The sequence below is a fragment of the Tyto alba genome, unplaced genomic scaffold (assembly GCF_018691265.1).
Source record: "Tyto alba isolate M040663 unplaced genomic scaffold, T.alba_DEE_v4.0 Super-Scaffold_27, whole genome shotgun sequence".
NCBI lineage: Eukaryota > Metazoa > Chordata > Aves > Strigiformes > Tytonidae > Tyto > Tyto alba.
The window spans coordinates 8645912-8666864 of NW_024881301.1; the positions used below are offsets into that span (position 1 = coordinate 8645912).

General features: G+C 43.3%; 1 protein-coding gene and 1 long non-coding RNA gene across 2 annotated transcripts in view; both read left to right on the forward strand.

Annotated features, from left to right (window-relative positions):
* The first annotated feature begins 741 nt into the window (after window positions 1-741).
* LOC116960403 lies at window positions 742-12653 on the forward strand. Its single transcript, XR_004406366.2, has 3 exons — window positions 742-1472; window positions 9887-9946; window positions 12289-12653. It is a non-coding gene; the product is annotated as an uncharacterized LOC116960403 (long non-coding RNA).
* Window positions 12654-13893: 1240 nt separating this feature from the next.
* Window positions 13894-20953, forward strand: part of ROCK1 (Rho associated coiled-coil containing protein kinase 1) — a 90967-nt gene continuing 83907 nt past the window's right edge. Inside the window, exon 1 of the mRNA XM_009971433.3 lies at window positions 13894-15083. Within this exon, the coding sequence (XP_009969735.3) occupies window positions 14991-15083 (93 nt within the window). The 5' untranslated portion in view covers window positions 13894-14990. The remainder of the gene's footprint in view (window positions 15084-20953) is intronic.

Here is a 20953-nt window from a genome sequence, read left to right on the forward strand (position 1 = left end):
CCAAAGCTGATAAAATAAATGCCTGCAGTGACAGCTTGTGTTACTGAATAAATGGCAAGAATCTGTGTTTCTTTGTACATGTCAGAGGGGGCTGCCCACCTCTAGATTTTTTTCTCCCTAAAAAACAAGCTAGGACATCCAATCCCCTCTGCCCCAGTCATTAAATAGTATCATTTAAGATACAGTGTCAGTTCCTGATACATAAGAAAACAGAAGAGTTAAGACTCTCTGGGCAATCTTTTTTTGTCCCTCCCCATGTGCATATGTTTTCTTATAAACCCTTCCATGACACAGTCATATTTTAGACTTTCCCACAGGATGCATGCCTCATTCTGTACAACACAGGATAATCACACCCAGTGGCAGAAATAAATTAGCATAGCAATCTTAATCTGGTATTTCCTAATTTTCCTAATTTCCTCATCCTTCAATGTCCGGCTGTGCTAATCTAAACAATATTCTTTTAATGTAATTTTTTTATGCTGTCATTTAAATATATGTATGCGCATTTGTGTATCTCTCCATCTATCTGGATCTGTTAATGTATTGGTAAACACAAAAGGAAAAGATAAAAGTTGTTTGTTTTTAATTCTTTTGGAACTGTTTGATCTCTCCTTGCTTGTTTTAGCAGCTGCCTGACTGTTTTTCCTCATATGTAAACTTCAAAGTCAATCAGAGGTCAAAACTTTGGACAAAGACTGAATAACAAAAACAACGGTGACTGGCGTATGTGATGGGAAGAAGCAGAGGAGCTGCGTTGCAGAATATTGCCTGTTTCTGGGCACAGCAGGGGGGAAATTATCTACCTCTTGGTCATAACGTTTCTTGATCTGAACATCTGATGTAGTTGCTGAGGCCTGTACACTTGCCTGGAAATGCATCTCACAGAGAAGTGAAGGGTACAGCCATGTACTGGAGGGCTTGACATTCTCTGGCTATTCTTGGTTCAAGTAATCTGGAAATAGCTTAATGGATTACTGTAAAAATGCTGGAGAAAAACAGCCTTTTAACGGTTTCTCTCGAATGCAGAGGGCTTCAGGGGTGGGTATAGGTTTTGCTTCCCAATTTGTTATTTGCTATCTCTGGTTGTAGGAAAATCAAAGGAAAGGCAAGCCCTGGAGAGGCCGCCTCTGTAGCAAAGTAACGTGGAGCATTTTCTGTAGGCATGTGCAGTCATGGTACAGGATGTGTCTTGAGTTCATGTTTTTTTTTTTCCTCCAGAACATCTGCCTTTCCCTCCTTCATCCGTCTGCGGAATCAGGCCCCTGCTTGTGAAGAGCCCGGCAGAGGGCCATGAGCAAGAGAGAGTCCCCGAGGCAGGGGGTTGTAGCACTGCAACTTGCCTGGCAGCTGGTAAAGCAGCCCGCAGAAATTGGGAACACCTTAGTGATTCACACATCCTCGCAGCAGCTCCTGCCAGCAGAGCCGCTGGAGAGGCCCCAGCAGAGGCAGAGGTGGATTCCACCCTAGAGGTATACATATCTCCCTATATAATTTTTATACATAAGGCCACAGCAAGTCCTCAGATTTTGTGCAGAGATTACAGGAATTTGTGTAAATGACCTACGAGCATATCATCTGTTCTGAAAAAAACAGTCTTTTCCAGTTTAACCAACAGGGAGGGTGGAAATGGGACCAGTGCCACCCTGTCTGTGGAGTGCATCTCCTTGCAGTCTTCCTTGATTTCACAAGTTGTGAACACCTTCTGCTTTTCCTCCAGAAGGCTTCAAAACATGTGATTTGTATCGTAGAGGCCAGAACCGGGCATCCTGGAAGCCATAACTCTAGGAGGCCCCTCGTCAGTCTAAATCGTGAGCGATATTATGGTGGGTCTGAAAATGCCAGAGCAAACCTAGTGATCCTTCTGCAGCATAGTGGTGGGAAACACATAAATTACATTCTATTTTGAATTATTTCAAGTATTTCCCTCAAATATATTAGCTTGTATCTGCCCACGTTCTAGTTAAGCTAAAAGTCAGGCTGTGGACGCTGGGTCTGTGAGCTGTGCCAAGCGATACTGCTCTTAAAGTCACAAGGAAGACACTTTTTTGCTGAGGGAAGTGGACGAGCTTTTCCCAGCTGCACGAATAGCAGGGAGAGGTGTAGCTTGCTACTGGGTGGGAAAGAAGCTGTGACTGGGCTTCCTTGCCACTCGTGGAATGGTAAATGACTATGAGAGTAACAGGAGGCAATGTTACGGGCCTGGCTGGCCGGTGCGATAGGAAGAGCACACCTTTCTCCTACTACGGGCCTCCCTGCAAGGATTAAGAAGAGTTTCAGACTTGAAACTGCTCCCTATTCAAGGAATATATTTAATGTGTGGCTTGCTGTCCCTTGTTAACATGACTAGAAGGAAAATTATTCTCTGTAACTTTTAATTCAGCAACCATTTCCACACAATTCAAGGCTACTTAACATCATGCTTTCCTTTAATTAGCTTTCCACTAGTTTTCCTTTTAGCTGGGAGTGTTAATTTTCAGATAAGCCTCAATGAGTTTTGCAAGAATTGAAATTTTACTCACTTTTGCTTTAGTGATTATTCATCACAAGTCCACCTAATCTCTGCCATTAATGCCAAAGTGAAAAAAAAAAAAAAAACAAAACAAAAAACTAGCAAGAAGTTGGTGTGAGAAAAGAAATGAAGTGTGAAGTATCTCTGCGAAAAGCCATGTAAGAAAGGGATATAAGTGGTATAAAGAGAAGCTAAAGGGATGCAGGAGAGAGCAGCTGGGAAAGAAAAGCAGAGAGGCTGCCGTAGCAAACCAGGCTGTGAGAGGAAGGGGAAGCGGGAGCAGAAATGGCAGCGGGGAGATTGTTTGGTCTTTAAGCAGAGGGTGAGGAGTTTCAAGTGAGGGGTTAAGAGACAGGAAGGAAGCCAGTGAAGGCAAATAAAGAGTGGAGGGCGATACAGTTTATGTAGTGAGAAAAAGATTACTTGAGCAGTAGCGTTGGACATCATGTACTGGTGGACTGCATAAGGTATAATCAGCTTGAAGCAGCAGGCACGATTCTTCAGGAGATGACCTAGAAAAGAATACTTGGTTTAATTTTCATCTTTTTTTAACCCAGGGTCTCTCCATATAAAGGATGAGCATTGTGTTGCCCTGAGCACTAAGTGGAGTGTATTGTGTTTTGTGCATTGTCATTGTTTCTCAATGCCTTTTGTGTTTTGGGGCTCTGAAAACAAAGGTCAAGTACTAGCAAATTCTGTTTTCTGTGAGAGATTTAATTAAATCCTAAGGATAAAGGCAGACTACTAGAAACAGCTATTGAGTGTGAAAATATGTAAATTTGATTACCATTTCTCAATATCAGTTTGTACATAGTTTTGTAATTTGTTTCTTGAGCAATGACAGGAGTATAAACATTTAAAAAATCAAGATAAGTCTTACAGATGTTATTTTCTGCATGGAGGGTAATTGTCTGATACAGGCTTGGAAAGAGATGCAAGGAAACAGAGTGAGGAAGCACACAGAGTAGGACGGAGCAATTTCTGAATATAGTTTTGGTCCTAGTAATTTAGTGAGTTTAATTTGTAGGGCTTGAAATGGACTGGGCTGCCTGAGATTTTATCCTTTATAGACAACAGCAGCAAACCAGAGGGTTTCCACAATTAATAGCACAATGCTAATCAAAACTTCCTCATGAATAACCTGAGTAAATTACCCAGGTAACTGTGCTGTGGAAGGCTCAGGAGTCACTGAGTGAAAAATATTTTTCACTTGTTCAGTATTGAGACAGTATTGTATTAGCCACCTATGCTTTAGAGGGTTTGAATTTTGCCATACCAGCCCGTTTTTTTCTTGCTTAAATAACAAGAAATGAAATAAAATATTTTTAAAAAGCCAAGTTATTGAAACTGAATGCAGTTAATTTACTTACACGTAGAAACCAAGAGATACCATATAGCTGCTCCACTTCAACACACACTGATCCTTCCACTTAACAGGTGATAAGGAAGAAATTCCTGTTCAGCTGGTGATAAGGCTGCGTGGATCTGCCTCTGAAGCAAAGGGGATCATCTTATAAATCTATCCATGTTAGTGCATGAACTTGGGAAGATAGAGAGGATGAAGTCATACATCTATGGGAGCAAGAAACCATCCAGTTTACCCACAGTTTTGAAACTATGTATGAGTAATGCAGCTCCTTCTCCCATTGTAGGATTCCATGTACAGGAAACATCTCACAGACAGTGGGTCTAAAACCAGACAAATCAGACTATACCACAAGTGAGGAAAGGCTGGGGACCCAGAGGTGTGGAGCGGATCACGTTCCAGTGCCCCGAGTCCCTCTGGGGGTTTACCCTTCCAGGGCATAGCTTCAACTCTCTGCAGATGCAAGGGGGGACGTATTTCACAGGGGGAGAAGCCCCCGTGGCAGCCAGGCTGGCATGTAGGGCTTTGGGGGTCACAATGAACCCATTACATTTTACCTGGAAGCTAATCGACAGGCGGTGCAGACCTGCTAGCCCCTCTCTGTTCCACTGAGGCTTTCATTCTCTCTAATAAACAGGCTGTTGCGCTGTGCCAGGGTGGCCTTCTCCCACGCGTCCCGCACGGCTCCGCACCTCTGTGCACAGACATCTTGCAGACACCTATGCTGGCAGACATGACTCATGTTGGGGAGTCTGCGTATGGGGTTTTGCAACAGTCTGATCAGGACATGAAAAAAGACAGTAACAAAGTGTGTGCTCAGAGGTACGAGGCACCCCACCACGTTCACACAGACGCTAGAAAGACGGCCGCTGTGAAATCATCTGCTGGTTGCCAGGGGTGGGGTGAGGGGATTAAAACCTCCACCCAGATGAGAAAAGTGGTGGCATATAGCTGATCACCTCTCCCACTGCACACGAGGTTTCTTTCCCCATTTTCCCGTGGTGTGGCGATCCCTCCAGCGCATCGCAGACGGCTCCCCCTCGGACTGGGTCCAGTCTCAACAAGCCCAAATGACAGGCTGGATCGCGTGGCTCACGTCAAGAGAAAGGGGGGGCTGCAACTCGACAAGGCGCAGGGCACACACCCTCCTGGTAGGGGATGCTCTGGATGCGGGTTTGCAAAGCCGATTCGAAGACGGTTGCAGTTACTGCTGTCTGAGTGATAAGACTGGGATGTTTCAGTGCCTTTTAGGAATGAGTCAAGAAGGAAATAGTAACAGCTAACCAAAAATAATCATGTGGTCATCAAATACAAGAAATATTGGCCACAAGACATTCTTGCCATATTTACCTGCAGTGCAGATAACATCGGTGACCACTGACTGTTATAATTGCATGATTTTTTATGATTGGATGGATTTGTATTTGCAATTGCTATATTCAAACTACTGAAACTACAATTACCATATCCAAACTATTACAGAGTCTGGGCTTGTTTTAGGGAAAAAAGTCTCATGTTTATCCAATTTTAAGTAGTTCCTAACATTCCTTTGCGGTGGCCATGCCATCATTTTCTACACATACGGCCTGCACAGTAAAATGCCCACAGCAATTCAGACCACGTCCCCACCGCGCTCGGCAGATGTGATGGTGTAATCCAGCTGGCTGGAGAACAGCTGCACAAAGCTGCAGCAACACGGGCTTCGGGGCCTGGACAAGTAATATGATGGTTAGTGGAGGCTGATTTTACCGCTGTGGGTACCTCATCTAGCTGGCTAGAAACGGGTAAGTCTGAAGGTGTGGAGCTGTACGCGCCTTTTCTGCACGCACATTTACAGGCAGTAGGACAAACTTCTGGTCTTACAACCTGGGGCTAGCAGGCAACTCAGGTTTGGGGTAAGAGGATGAAACTGCTGCAACTTCAGCCAGGTAGATTATACCATCACGTCTGCCAGCGTGGTGTGGACGTGGTCTGAGTTGCTGTGGACATTTTACAGGGCAGGCAGTATAATGTTGCTGCTTTCACAGTAGTATAAGATGATGGCACAGCCACAGCAAAGGACTGCTGGGAACTACATAAAATTAGGTAAACAAAAGACATTTTCATTAAAACAAACCCAAACTCCATAATAATTTGTACACAGTGCTTGTAGTTTCAACCATTTGTTTAAAAGCACTTACTCTAGTTTTGAATTATTCTTCATTTCATAGTTTCACCAAAATTTGGCACACAAAGAGGAATGATTGCAGAGGTGCAATAATGTAACTCTTTATAAACACTTGTTTTGCATATGCTTTTTCACAGCTACGTTTTCATTTTATGAGGCTCTTGAGGGACAGCTTTGCTTGCCACGCTACCTTTTGTTTCTATGGTAAAGGTGCTAGAACATTGGCTGGAAGCAATTTTGCAAGCATTCGCACGGCCATGGGCCATGAATGAGTCAAACACCTTGTACTTTTTTAATCCGGTGCTTTACAGAGCAGCCTCATCTATTCTTATTGCGCACTATGATATGTTAGGAGTGTCATTACAAATCTACAGTGAAGGGCAAACGTGAATTTTCAGGAGATGGCAGTGCAAGGTTGGACAGAGGATTTTAAATGTAATTCTGCCCTTTAAAAAAACCTCTCTCTGACACAGTCACTGCAGAAGGAAGAGATTACAGATGTAATGTAAGACTCATGAAACCAAGATCATGTAAATATTTTAGAGTGTTTCTAAGCAATGTTTTTTCTACTTGTTTCCTCCGTATTTTCAAGCTCACAGTAATGCCTTTTACCCACATACACCTCCACCCCACATACTCAACGCACAGTTACACCTAGAGGGAAATCCCACAGTTCATCATCAGGGCTAGGAACACCCCTAACAGAGCTTGCTGTGGATTTTGCGTTGTGCACAGACCGCGCTGGGTTCGCAGGGCCGGCTCCTCTGCTGGGCTGAAACCCCGCTCAGTGCTGGCGAGGGAGTAGAAGGTGTTTCTTTGGGTGTCCCACAATTTTTAAATGGATCTCAGCAAGAGGCCCGTTCCCGGCCTTTAGTTTGTCTCCTGGTCAGGTTATTTTTGCTCTCATCAAATTGAGTATCTATGAGCCCACTTCCCAATTCCAAACCAGTTGAAGGCAGTACTGCTGACTTGAAGCAGTCAGCATAATAACGGGGTAAAACTGATATAAAATTGTCTCCTTCTAAGTATTAGGGCCCACACAGCATTTTGCAACAAGACGTAGGAAATTTAGTGTCTTTTATCTTGGAGAAGGGGATAGAATAAGAGATTAACCCCTTGATTCTAGACCTGAGAATGAGCTTGCTCACACTTTCAAACACAAAGTTTTGTTTCTATGATCATACCTATAAAACTTCCATTTGTGGGTTTTGGGTTGTTATGGCCAAATGAAATCAGAATTATAATAAAAATCAAATGTAAATCCTCTCTGTCCTCTAAGACTAGAGTCTCAAAGCTGACAGGTGTGCTCTAAGAGTAGTAGAGCTTTACAAACATAACAGTGGTAGTCTGGTGTAAAATATCTGTTGGTCACTTGTCTAGTGGTATGAGATTAACAGAAGAATTTGAAAATATCTTGAGTGTGGACAAAATCACCAATTCAGCTTCTGTGATTTATAAAAGCCACCAAAAATAACTAAGCTGGCTCATTTATAATTCCTGCAATTGCAATGAATTTGAATTCTTTATTGGTGACTAAACTTTTTTCAATTTTTTTTTTTAATATCTGGAAGATAGTCATATGAAACACATGAGTTTTTAAAAACTGTGTATTTCATGCCATTTGAGTGCCTTAAATTTAAGACACAAGACATACAGAATCACATGAAGCTTCATGATGTAAAATGTTGTGTTGCAAAACTTTATGCTGTATCAAGAACTGCAACTTCCTCTGTTCTGCCCAGAGAAGGACCATATAAAGCCTTCTCCATTTACTCCAACAAAGTTATGAAATGTGTAATTTAGAAGTTAATTATCTGTTGAAGTCTGAAACTGTTAATATTTCCCAGGCCCAAGATAAAAACATGGCTTTTTATGGATCTGACATAGTCTTTAGCAGAGCAAAGCATTTACAGGGAGTGTAGATATTTAGGACAGCGTACATAAAACCAAAGCCAGGAGAATCAAAGCCAGTTTACTTTTAAACTCAGCCCAGTTTACTTTTAACTTTTGTCTTCAGGAGAACAGCTATTTGAGTAAGGACTGCAAAACTAATCCAACCACAGGAAATGTGATATGTGTATGTGGAGGAAATAGGAGTAAGGTGTGGTGGGAGAAATTTGTTCTGGGAGAGAGCGCTTAGCGTTAAGAACTGAAGAAATAAGAAGGAGAATTCTTCTTCTTGTAAGTGATTCATTGCTAGCAAATTAATAGCAGAGCAGAACGTCAGATTCATGATAGCTTAATCTGCAAAGAGGTCTATAATGATGGTAATCACTCATAATGGAAATAAAAAGACACAATATATTATATATGTTTTATATCCTGATAGATGATACCATCAGGAGAATAATGTTTAGCTCATGCTTTAATATACCCCCAACTTTCTGAAACCTTTGTTTTCTCAGGCTATTTTTCTTCCATGGCTTGGAGTTGAGTTTGTTTGGGTTTTTCAAAGATTTCAAGCAAGAAGTACTTGGGCCACTTTTAAGCTCTGGGATAGTAAAAATAAAAAACTTTTTCCCAGGGTAAAAGAAGAATTTCTGGCATCTTAACGTTTTCTGTACCCACCAAGTGGCTTCAGTGGGAAAACAGTATTTGCCATGGAAATTGTCCCTACTGAGGTATGAAGCTTTCAGCATTCCAGTGGAATTTTGTTTTGATTTGATTTTAAATCACTTTGTGAGCTTCTGCCATACATTGGTCACAGGCTTTTTTCCTGCACTTTTAAAGCATAAAAGCAAAGGGAGCCTGCCCTGTATATGCAATTGTGGTTGATACTGGCTTGAGTCATATGGTGACCAGATATTTATCCTGTGGATTGCTATCTACCTCCGGGCTTACAGCTCCCCTCCTTTCCAGATACAGCAAAAGTTATTCTGGGAGTGCCCACACTGCACTGTTTATACAACCATGCCCTTGTCTGCTGGCAGCAAATGCATCTGTGTTTGCACTGGAGCAGACAATCCCATCCAATTTACTTCCTCTCTTGCAACAGTTTGTTTTCAGACCTGACCCTCTCCATCAAACCGGGCCATTGCAAAAGTTCCAGAAGATGATTTATTTTTTTTTGGCCTATTTCTAGCTTGTTCAAGAAAATGAAACAAAGATCCGGGTGCCCCATTTCTTATTCATCACTCACCTCACGCAGGCAGCAGGAACAGTTTCTCCCCAGGGTTCCAGTGCTGGATGAAAAAAACATACTATAGTGCCTGAAAATGTGCTGTGCCATAAGAGGAAACGGCAACTGCCCTTTGTCAAGAAGCTGGGAGACACTGTAATATGCAAGGTCATGTGCCAGGAGCCTCACATCTTTATAAAAGCTAGTGTCAAGCAGAAAAAAACGTACATATTTATATACGTGTATGTATACACTGCCCTGTTTCAGAATCTACAGATGTTTGGAAGATACTACTTTTGTTGTGTACATCCATGCCAAATTTTCTTTTGACTGATCATATCCAAATCTGTCTTCTCTTGCTAGTAATTATTTATTGCCTAGGTCATCTGTATTCTATTCCTATTCTATTCCAGTTCCTACGTTTTGCCTCATCCTGGGAGAACCAATATGCCTTTCCTCAGTATACTACATGATATGACTATATCTGTCACACTTCTTTGCTTTCTCTCTCCTACTGGTGGAGCATTTTAATGTGTTCACTACTCAGAGCACCTGAGACCTCACGCTTACAGTCTGTAATTCCCTGAGGAGTTTTTTCAGCGCATAGCCGAGCCCCCGGGGGAGGGGAGGGGGCTGCTCTGCAGTCAGCAGTGTGACTGTGGCTTTAAATCAGCTGCCTACAGCCAGAAGCATTTGCCACCTAACGCAACGTTTCTTTTTCAGATTTTGCAAGTACACGGAGATCAGTGTTGGTGTGACTTTGTCATTACCTCGTCAGTTTAGGTATGTCTGCATGAACAGTCACCACCCCTTGCCTGAAGCAGGGAGCTCCCGCAAAAGGCCTTTCTGTTGCACAGTTGAGCTTTAGCAACGGTAAAAAGTTTTGCTCAAGGACTGGATTTGTTGACCACAGTCTTCATCTCAGAGCTTCGAGCAATACCAGCCTGTGCTACTACTAAGTGTCCAGAGGACTAGAGCTGAGGCAAACCCGAGGCAATTTTGTATGGCAAAGGAGAGGGTAGTGGACCAAAGGCAGGCTTAATGTAATGTGATTTAACTACTGTACGTTTCACGTTCACTAAATAGGAAGTTGAATGTGAAGGTAGATCACACATTACTAACTTGGCCTAATATGGTGAACAGGATACAGTCTCATTTCTGTCTTGTGTAACTCTTCTGAAGTCAGTAGTTACATCAGAAACTCACATATCCTAGCCTCCTCTCATTCTGAGAGTGTATGCCTTTTAAAGATACACACCCAGCAACAGAGAAAAATCTAGATGGCCTTTATTACAAGCTCTTTCAGTTTTTCTTAGCTTTTTCATGAGGGGATGGGGGTAACAGTACCTGCTCAGGGAGGGCTGAGGTAATACTTGTCGAGTATTCTACTGCTCTTGTGTTCGTGCTGCTTGCTCATTTCCTGAAATGGGCACTACTGAAACCTCTTCTGATGCACGGTCTTATTATTCTAATGTACAAAAATACTATCTACATTATAAGCAATATTACATGTACTTTTTATAAGTATGGTATACTGCTTTAAAGGAAGCCAATATAGTAATTCTACAGCTTTCTGACTTTCTGCATTTAATAGGAAATCACAATCTCTGGCAAACAATAAGCTCTTAAGACAGTGTCAATTTGTCTTATTTGTATCACACTACAAGAACATTTAAATATCTTATAAAATAGGCTAGACAACAGGAAATGAGGACTATGATTCCTGTTTTATTAAGGATTATCAGTTTGCTTGTTCACTAAGCATGGACATAAGCTTACATAGGGACACTTTCAAGAATTAGACTACATGCTTTTGAAGAGAGAAAAAATTATTTTTCAGGATTGCATGCTTGATCAGCTCAATGTTATCAGGTCATACATATGTTAAATAATTTCCACTTCACTCAACAAAAGCTAGCTCAATTCCAAAATATGCGATGCAAATGGAGGAAGAAGAAATTACCCATTTTCAGTTTATTTGTTATCAGGAAGAAAAAAAAAACAAACTGAAACATTGTGTTCAATGCACTGATTGGTTACGTAGGATGGAACTTCAGATGATTTCTAAGTGGCCAATGCTAGAAATACGCAAGTTCCCAATCATATAAATACAAATATTCTGACCGAAGTTCATGAAAATGTGCTTCAAGATCCAAACACGTGAATGAGCGTTCACTGGATTAGGAACTATTACATTACACTCTCAAGTTACAATGTGAGCACTCTATCACACCAGACACTTAATCCATACCTGCTTTTAAAATTAGAATTTATTTTCCTTTTTGCTCTTTGTAGTCAAAGCCTCCCTTTTACATTTTCAAAGCAGTGCTCAGAGTTTCCTAGACAGCTGGGTGAAGTACCTCCCACACAAATTCTATTTGAGACAGACAGACAAGCACTTTTACTGCACTACAGTCGTGAGAAAAGTGCAGTCTGACAGACGCGTTTGAAACACGCCGTGTTTGCATGCAGTTGAACACATACACAGCAGCTTCCCTCACCACGAACAGTGCAAGAGGGACTCGGGTGTGTTGGCCTAGAGGCAAGACCCTTCACTAGCAAATAAACATGTGAGTGTGGGCCTGTCCGATGCCAAGTTCTCACATCTCAGTGAATTCTCCAAATTGCCAAGCCAATGGGACAGTGCTTCTCTCCACTTACTGTTGAAGCTGGGCCACGGTAAAAAAAAAAAAAAGGAATGCAAAGATGCCAAGGGCAAATGACACTGAGACCCCTGTAGCTTTGTGGCAGGGAGGCCTGGAGAGGATGGAAGAAGTTTTGCATTTCCAAGAGTACCTATACATTTTCCCACAGGCATAAGACAAAACAGATAAATTGGCACCTGGGGCACAGCTCAGGGCTTGTGTCACGACAGGGTGATCCTGCCCACTGAGCTGCAGATTCAGGCTTCCTCTTCCTTACTCTATTACAGGCCTCATTAATTTTGCATCCTTTACAGCTAGGTGCTTTGAATCACCCTTCTGAGGCCTGGCATCATCCCTGTGTATGTTTTAATGCCTAAACCAGGTGCCCAGGAACACTGCGAACCAGGCTCTGTATCTTTAATGACAATTTTCATCTTGCTTAATATGAGGACTGTAAGAAGCATTTTATTTGTATTTTAGGAATTATTTGCTGCATCACATATGAAATGATCCCAAGCCTACACCCTGTAGCTTGCAGAGTACACGAGATGTTCTCCTTGGACTGTGGTTGTTGAAATGGAACATCTGCATTTCCAAGAGCGACCAAACCCTCCGAATCAAAGGGCTGTGGTAATATATAGCACAAAATGAGTGAAAGTAAACATGAGTGTAACGTTGTTGTAGCATGTATTTTTGCTTTAACCCTACATACTTCTCATTAGAAAACAAAAACAAAGATGTAGGCAGCTGTGGACAAGAAAAAGCAAAATGTAAAATGCCATTTTTTTTTTTCTCCGAATAAAGCAAGATAGCAAGTAGTAAATATCCAAGATCTAATAGCTCAAATGCCCTAGCACTTGGCTATAGATCATTTGTTTCTTAGCCATCACTTTGAAAATAACTCATAGCGCTGGTGATTCAGGTTTGCTACTGGCAACTGTTCGGTGACCAGAGATTGATTTGACAATCTCTACGTAATTTTCAGTAATCCTTGTAAAAACGCCATTATCATTTCTGGAACTGCAGTGGAAGTCACAAGAACTGAACCGGTACAGCGTCCTCTGTCTGATATTATTTCAAGTCATTACTTTACTGGAGTTTCCTTATTTGAAGAAATGGTCCCTGCTGGGAGTCCGAGAGCGAGGTTTAAACTGGAAACGCCAAGACGCACCGCATGAGTTGCAGGTTTATCGCTGTACCTCTCTATTCTTTCCGAGTTAGGCGTGCTACCTCGCACCGATACCAGGACATAAACTGGAGCGCTCTGGACTTGCGGTGGTGGGGAAAGCGGCCTCTCCCTCCCCGGGCACCCAGGGCCGCAGGGCGGCTGCGGCTGGCAGGGGCCTCAGCAGGTCAGCTTCTGCAGCCCCCCTGCTCCAAAGCAGGGCCGGCTGCCCGGGGCCGTGCCCGGCCGGCTTTTGGCGAGACCCTAGAAGCTCCCTGGGCACCCTGACCCCCACAGGCACCCGTCCCCTCCCAGCCCCAGCGCAGCGCCCACCCGCGCAGCTTCCCGCGAGCGGCCCTGAGGGGCCGGCCGGCAGCGGGGGCAGGCGTCCAGCGGGCAACGTCCCGCCCCCGGCGCCGCCCCCGGCCGCTTCCCCCCGCGGAACGCGCAGCGCCCGCCGGCTCCGCGCACGCCTCCGCCTGCCCCGCCGCAGCGGCCATCGGGGGGGGGGGGGGGGGGGGGGGGGGAGAACCACGGAGCCAACGGGGCCGGGGGTAGCGCTTTCAGCCCCCCCGCGCTGCCAAACCCGCCCCGCCCCCACCGGAGCCGCAGCCGCTCCGCACGCGCCCCGCCGCTTTGGCGCGCGCCGCCCACTCCCTGCTCGCGCCCTCCCGCCCTTTCCTCCCCGCGTCCCGGCGGGCGCGGCGCGCGCGCGCCCCCTCCGACCGTTGAGCGGCGGGTGGGGAGGGGGCGGGGCGGGGCGGGGCGGAGAGCGGCGGCCGCGCGCGCCCCCGCCTCGCGCGCATACCTTCTGCCTCCTCCTCCTGCCCCCTCCCCGCCCGTGCGGGAGCCGTTCTCTCCGCGCATGCGCTCTGCGCCGCCGTCCTCAGCCTCCCCCCCTCCCACCCCCCCCCGCTCCGACTGTTCAAACAGGAAGGCGGACATGTTGGTGTCTCTCGCAGGTTTCCTCACAGCCGCGGCGGCCGGACCTCACGCTCTCCCCTCCCCTTAAGCCACCTCCTTCCCGCCTCCCTCTCACGCTGCAACCTCGGCTCGGTCCTGAAGTGGTCCCGGGCTGCCGCCCCGTGCGTGAGGCGGAGGAGCAGGGCGGGGGAGGAGCGGTGCCGGCGTTGGCAGCGAGGAGCCGCCGGCGGCCGCGCAGCGAAAAGGAGGAGGAGGAGGAGGAGAGAGGAAGAAAGATGCTGTTGCCGTTGATCCGTCGCTGAAGTGACTCGTCCCCTGCCCGCGGGGGGCACTCGCAGCGGGGGCCGGGGCGGCCTGTGCGCGCAGCGGGCAGGGCACCGCCGCCGAGAGGGGCAGCCTCCCCCCGGCCCGCCCCGGGCTCCCTCGCCCCGTGCCCATGGAAGGACCAACCCCACGGCGCTGAGACACCGTCGAGAGGATTTTCCTACGGGTTTTTTGTCTTCTAATTTTTGCTTTCTTGGTGTGCTTGCAGGGTTTTGGCCGCCTCCCGCCCCCCACCCCCCCCTTTTTTTTTTTTTTTTAATTTTTTTTTTTTTTTTTTACTTTTGCGTTGTTGCTTTTTTCTTCTGGCTTTCCGGAAAGCAAGCTGCGCCTCGGAACCTGGCACCCACCCGCCGCCGCTCCCGCAGGGCGAGGAGGAGGAGGAACCGCTACACTGGCTCCCAGGGCGGCTTCCCCGGCTGGGAAAATGCGGTTGCTGAGACGCTGGGGCCCGAGTAGAGGAGGGAGGGAGAGGAAACCTGCTGCTGCGGAGTTGTGAGCAGCCCAGGAAAGTGCGTGCGTGCGTGGAGACAGAGCCTCGTCCCCCCCCGCTGCGGACTCTCCTTCGGTTTTCTCTCCCCTTGGCGGGGCAGCGTGGGGGACTTGCCTCAGAGACTTCTGTGATTGAAGGGATTTTGCAGGAAGCGCTCCTCAGCCTGGTATAGGCTGTGTGGTTTCTCTTTTGTGCTCGCTTGTTCCTGTTTTTTTACTTTTTCATTATTTTTAACTTTACTTTGCTCTGGAATAAGGGAAACTTTTTATCTCCGGAAACATGTCGACGGGAGAAAGTTTTGAGTCTCGGTTTGAAAAAATCGACGTGACTTTAAAGGACCCCAAATCCGAAGTGAACGTGGACTGTTTGCTGGTGAGTAGGGAGCGCCGATGGGCCCCCGGTCCCGTCTCCCCGAATTTCTTACCCTGTGGGACCGAATCTCGCAGTCCTGGCTGAGTCACCGCCCTGCTTAACTTCGCGCTAGTGTTTTGTTTACTCAGCGTTGAGCTGAGGGTGCGTGAATGTCTCAGTGCAGGGAGAGCGGCTTTCATGCCAAGGAGGCGCCCGCCCAGTCCTGCTTCAGACTTGTCATCTCTCTCTTTTCACGCACCTCTCTCTTCTTCACCGACTGTCATAAGGGGCGGTGGACACTTTGTACAAAGGCGTAATTCGTGAGTGCCAGTCCTGTGTGTGAGCGGAAGACTAATAGCTTTGATGTACCAATTCCTTCTTCAGCAACTTTTTTAAAAATTTACTTGTTAGGAGTGAGGTCCTCTTATGTTGTGGTTAAGCACTCAGCCTGTTTAGCGTAGACGTTTGTAAATGCTATCTAATGACGTGTAAAACACCGCTCTAAGGTTAATATGCCCTTATAGGTGGGGAAGTAGTCATGGCAAGGGTTTAAATGCATTATAAACTAGTTGGTGTGCTAGGCCTGGGTAAGAGGGCTGCTTTCTTACTGTTTTCCTACTTGATCATACCTGATGGTTCAGTGGATCTCTCCAGCGCTGTCAGTGTTATAATTGCATCATAAGAAAGCAAACTATAATGCTTCCTGACAGAAACCCAACATTGTGTAGTAGCTGCTTGACAAAAGTGGATGATATTTCAGTTCTGATTATAAAAAGTACCTCAACAAAGTGTATGCCAAATCCAACCAATTTGTCTGGGATGTAGCTGGGTACTTAAATGTGCCTAGAGATGCCCTCAAATAGTAGTAAATTTTAATTTGTGCTTTTATGCTGAAGTACAGAATTACTTCTCTTTGTAGCAAGTGATAAAAGTTCTGTAGTGTATTTTTTTTTTCCTGGCTTTCTGTTGTCAGAGAGGAGAGCAAGTAAATTGAATTTGTTCCTAGTATGAACTCTGATGTTTGGGTTTGGGGGTGGGGGGAAGGGCCGTGTGGGTGTGGAGATAGCTCTTAATAGTCGTTTGTCATCTTTTGCATGGCTCTTAGCAGAAAGCTGGCTTGAGCATAAGGTGGTGGAGAGGTGAAAAACTAAGAATCCGTCCAAGTTCATGATACAGTGTACTCTCTTTAGCTTATTACTGATTTGTGAGCTTCTGAGGTGTTGACAGGTGAAACCTATATCCCTGGTTAAAAGCAGAGCCTTGTGGATGTTGCTGGTACAAGGGAAGATAGCAAAGCATCTTCCAGTTAACTTGTTTCTTTTAATGTACTTATGTTACTTAAATATTTGTCATCTTAGAGCCACAGCTAATGAGAAGAGCTCTGATACTTAGGATGTACTGTGTCAATTTTGATAACTGAAGACTACTGACAAATCTGATGTTTTTGCACCTAGCTTCTATTGCTAGATGTCAAAAGCATAGATCTGATTAAGAATCCAGAGTTTTATGTTAACCATGACTTGATTTCCTAGTATGTGCTTTAACGCTGGCCATACTATGGGGACCTTCCTACAGTGATGGTAAGGAGACTGCAGGTATCAAATATCCAGTTGGTAGTATATTTAACTGTATTTCTTCACCTTTTAATCAGTTTAAGAATTTGCTCCTTTTCAGTTAATCTTAATTGTGATTTGGAGCTAAGTAGTAGTCAATTTAGAAATGAACTTGTTGGGATGCTTCCTGTCATGCTTGTATAAAGTTTTAGAACATGTTTTTGCATATCAGATCTTTAGAATGTCATTTAAAGTGACAGTTTTTTTAGATACCTGAGATTTTTGTGCATACCTTTTGCATGTTCTTTAAAAGGCCACTTCTTATGGTATTGTCATCAGAACCTCTTCGCGGTGTTTTTTGTTTTTTTTTTTTTTAGGTAGTCCTACTTACAGGTACGGTTCTTTTAAACTATGCCAATTAAAAAAGTGTTTTTTTCTGAAGAAACTGCTGGTAGGTTAACTTTGTGTGTTTTTGGTCACTATATCAATCTCTGCTGGCTGGACTTTTACTTTGGTTCATATCTCATTCTGAGTTGGTTCTTGGGCACTTTTGTATAAAATTTATGTATCCTAACACTTTCTAAAGAGTTTAAATACTTTATACCGGCTCTTAGTGTGATGATTCACACTATAAGCATCACTCCTGGCCCAAGGTACTATTTATGTATCAAATCCATTGTAATCTATGTGGATAGGTTTTTAAGGAAGAAATGCTTAGATGTAGGTGTAATTGATCTGCACTTAAAATATCTTCTAAGATGAATACTCCATTGCTCACCCCACAGCCTCTGGTTAAAGAGGGAAATTTGTCAGGCTTTAGGCCTGGTACAATTAAAAATAATGTGAAATAATGTTTTTATGGGAAGTCTACATACAGAAATATTTTTTTTATAGAACCCTTTAAACCTAAAAACCTTTTTTCCTTTATTCAGAGATGTGGATTGATGTTACTTATGATTGCTTTCACTTTTGCTGAGCAGAGGTGTTAATTTCGTGTGTATCTGAGTGGTAATATATGAATAACTGATACACAGACACTTTAAATTCAGCAACTGATATTCTATACATGTAGGCTTAAAATGCTGGAATTCCCTTAGATTCAAGAAACACTCTTTTTTTTTTTCTGTGTAAAGAGAACTCTCAGCAATGCCCTTTGCTTCTCTTCTGATGGTTTTATTCTCTTTTTAGTTTGACTTTGTTTTGCATTTATTCTCACTCTTCTTCCCCATCAGTTTGTAGCCCCTGTAGGCTAAAAGGCAGGCATGGATAACCTTTAAATCAGTTTTGTAACCATTTTGGTTTTTGTAAACTTCATAAGCTAGGTTCTGTATGCTAGAAAGATTCTAAATTTATATGTGAAGTAGTATGAAAACACTAAGAAAATAAGATGGGGCAGGGATGGAAGGTGCTAATATAAGGAAAGGCATGCTACCATTTCAGGAAGATGTGGGAGAAGAGTCCTGACAACAGAGCAGGCAGAAAAGACACACTGAGGACTATATAACTTCAGTTTATGTGCTGCAGGAAGGACGTTCATAAAGCTGAGGTGCAGGAGAGAGTTGTGTATATTTTGCCTGTTTTCTATTACTTAACTGTAATAAAAACAGAGTAGGAAAACAGACTAAGTTGCAACTGTCTGTAGCTAAATTTGTTTGTTTCTTTGAGGCTTCCATGCACTTAATTTAGTACTAGGCTGGGAAATCATAGATAGGCTTTGGCCTCCTCATGGCTCATCAAAAAAAACAGCTTAAGTTGTGCATAAAGCATGTGCCACAGCATATGTAGTGCTTTCTCTCAAAATATCAGGTACTAGGATTCCTGCAGTCCTAAAAAGATCTAGTAATACTGTGAAGGCTGTGTTAGGTAGTCCCACTCTAGGGTGTGCAGTGATCAGATACTGACTGGTGAATACCGTAGGTGTGCTAAGTAGAGCCAAAGGCAATGTAAGTAACTAGCTATTAACTTGTGCTTAGTGTCTCATTACTGATATTAAGGAATGGAAAGTGGTATTCACTGAGAATACTTCTATAAAAACTTTGGAATAAAACCAGATTTCTTATTCCTCTCTGTTTATTACTAAATCCTTGGGGTTCATGGTCTTGTGGATTTTGGAGAGTGGGAAAGGAGGGATGTAATGGGTGGATGGATGGGGGACATCTTGACCTGAAACTGCCTATGCTTTTGATTCAAAAATAACTAGTAAACTTTCATTAAGATGCTTTTTTGGTACTTTGTCTGCTTGGATAATAACTCACAAAGAACGTTTTCATTTTTTTTTTTTATGTAGACACTTGACTAACTCAATTATTCAAGTACTTAGTCAATTACTTGAGTAGTTGATTTTTAAAACTTCAGATTTTTGATGGTCTTAATCTTCAAAGATGTCAGATGTTTCACTTGTTCAGCATTTTGCCTTTCAATTAAATGACAACAGTAAACACTGCCTATGACAAACTTGTTTTATCTAGTCTCAAGAGGTTTTCATTTTTGTTGCACCGAAAATACACAGGTACAGAACGTAATTCACCTGCATTTCCTAGTTCTGTTTCGTATTCAGCTAGATGAATTCATATTCATCTGTCTTGCATGGAAAAATGAGATGATCTCATCGTCTTTGGGATTTGGAGTTCTAAATGTCTATTGTCACCAGACCTTTTTTTCCCCTTCTGCTTGACATGTTAGAAAGCACTTCTGAAGACCTTGTGATTAGGGATTTGGTAAATAAATAAAAAGTAAAGAATATAACTCAAAGTATCTTTACTTCAGAAGTTCTTATCTATCAAAATAACTGTAGAAAATCACCTTCACTGAAATCACATTAACCGTGCTCTTGGAATCTGAATGATAAAATGCTAGAGAAACTTATCTGCAGAGTTTACTTGTTTGCTAATGAAACTCATGCATAGAAAAAGCAGAGTTAGAACATTTGTAGATTGTCAGCTTCAGAATGCTGTAAATTGTCTGGAGATAATTCGAAGTAAGGGGAAATGTCGTGACTGACTAAATCTCCTTGGACACATTTCTATCATTCTTTAGATCCAAGTGCAAGGTCTTGCAGTTGGGTTGGGGCAGTCACCAGTATCAGTACTGACTGGGTGTTGAATATATTGAGAGCAGCCCTGTATAGAAGGACTTGAAGATATATTCAGATATTCTCTCAGAATATATCTCTTCTGACAGACTTTTACCAGGGCCTGTAGTGATGAGGCAAGGGTCAATGGTTTTAAACCAAAAGAGGGTGGATTTAGTTTTGATGTAAGGAAGTTTTTTACTATGAGGTGGTAAGACACTTGAAGTTGCCCAGAAAGGTTGTGGATACCCCCTCTCTGGAAGTGTTCAAGGTCAGGTTTATGGGGCTTTGAGCGACCTGGTCGAGTAGAATGTGTCCCAGCCCATGGCAGGGTGTTTGGAACTAGGTGATCTTTAAAGGTCCCTCACATCCAAACCATTCTGCAATTCTATAGTTAGATCTAAAATAAGACTTCTGACTGACCTAGAAATATAATTCTGTGTCTTGAAGTTACTATATCCAAGCTTTATATGCAAAATTGATTATAATTTCAGGTTAATATTGCCTGATCATCATTAAAAATCTTGAAATACTCTGGTTAATGTGAAATTAATGGTAAAATATGTGACTTGGTATGTTAATCGAGGTTAAAATACAACTGTAAGTTGGCCTTGGAAATACAGTAACTTGATGGAGTATCATTTCAGGTTGCATGTCATAGAAGACTCAATATTCTGTAAGCCTCTAGAGAGTTAACAGTACAAGTGGTGGGGTTGTCAAAATGTGTTTGATTCACGTTGTATGGTATGTTTTATACAGGAATAACAGTTAACTTAGCCAGTTCTTTTGCTCATAAAACTAAAGGCTGTAGGAACGTAATTATTTTTTTCTATAAAAAGTTTTACTCAGGAATGGTAATAGAAATCTGATGTTAAGACACATTTTAACAAGAGGAATAATAATAACACCCCCCCACCCCCAAACTGTGTAGTAGATTATAAATGCTCTTATCAAGTAAAAATATTTGTAAACAATGTCCTTTTCCTTGGCAACTGTGGAATGTTTTGTTTTTTTGGGGGGTGGTGGGAAGGAAGAGGGAAACACCTGCAATTTGTTTGTTGGACAAATTGAAAATCAACCTGTTGGTCTATAAATCTTTGACTTTGAGGATGATGGTAGTTTCAGGAGCCACTCACTGAGAACTTGAAGTGCTGTGAGCAGATGATGCTGGTAGCCTCACAGTTGCTGTTAATAGAATTCCCTAGGACATACTTTAGTACTACATAAAAATAAAAAGCTTTTTTAGGTCTCTTACCAAGGAATACTGA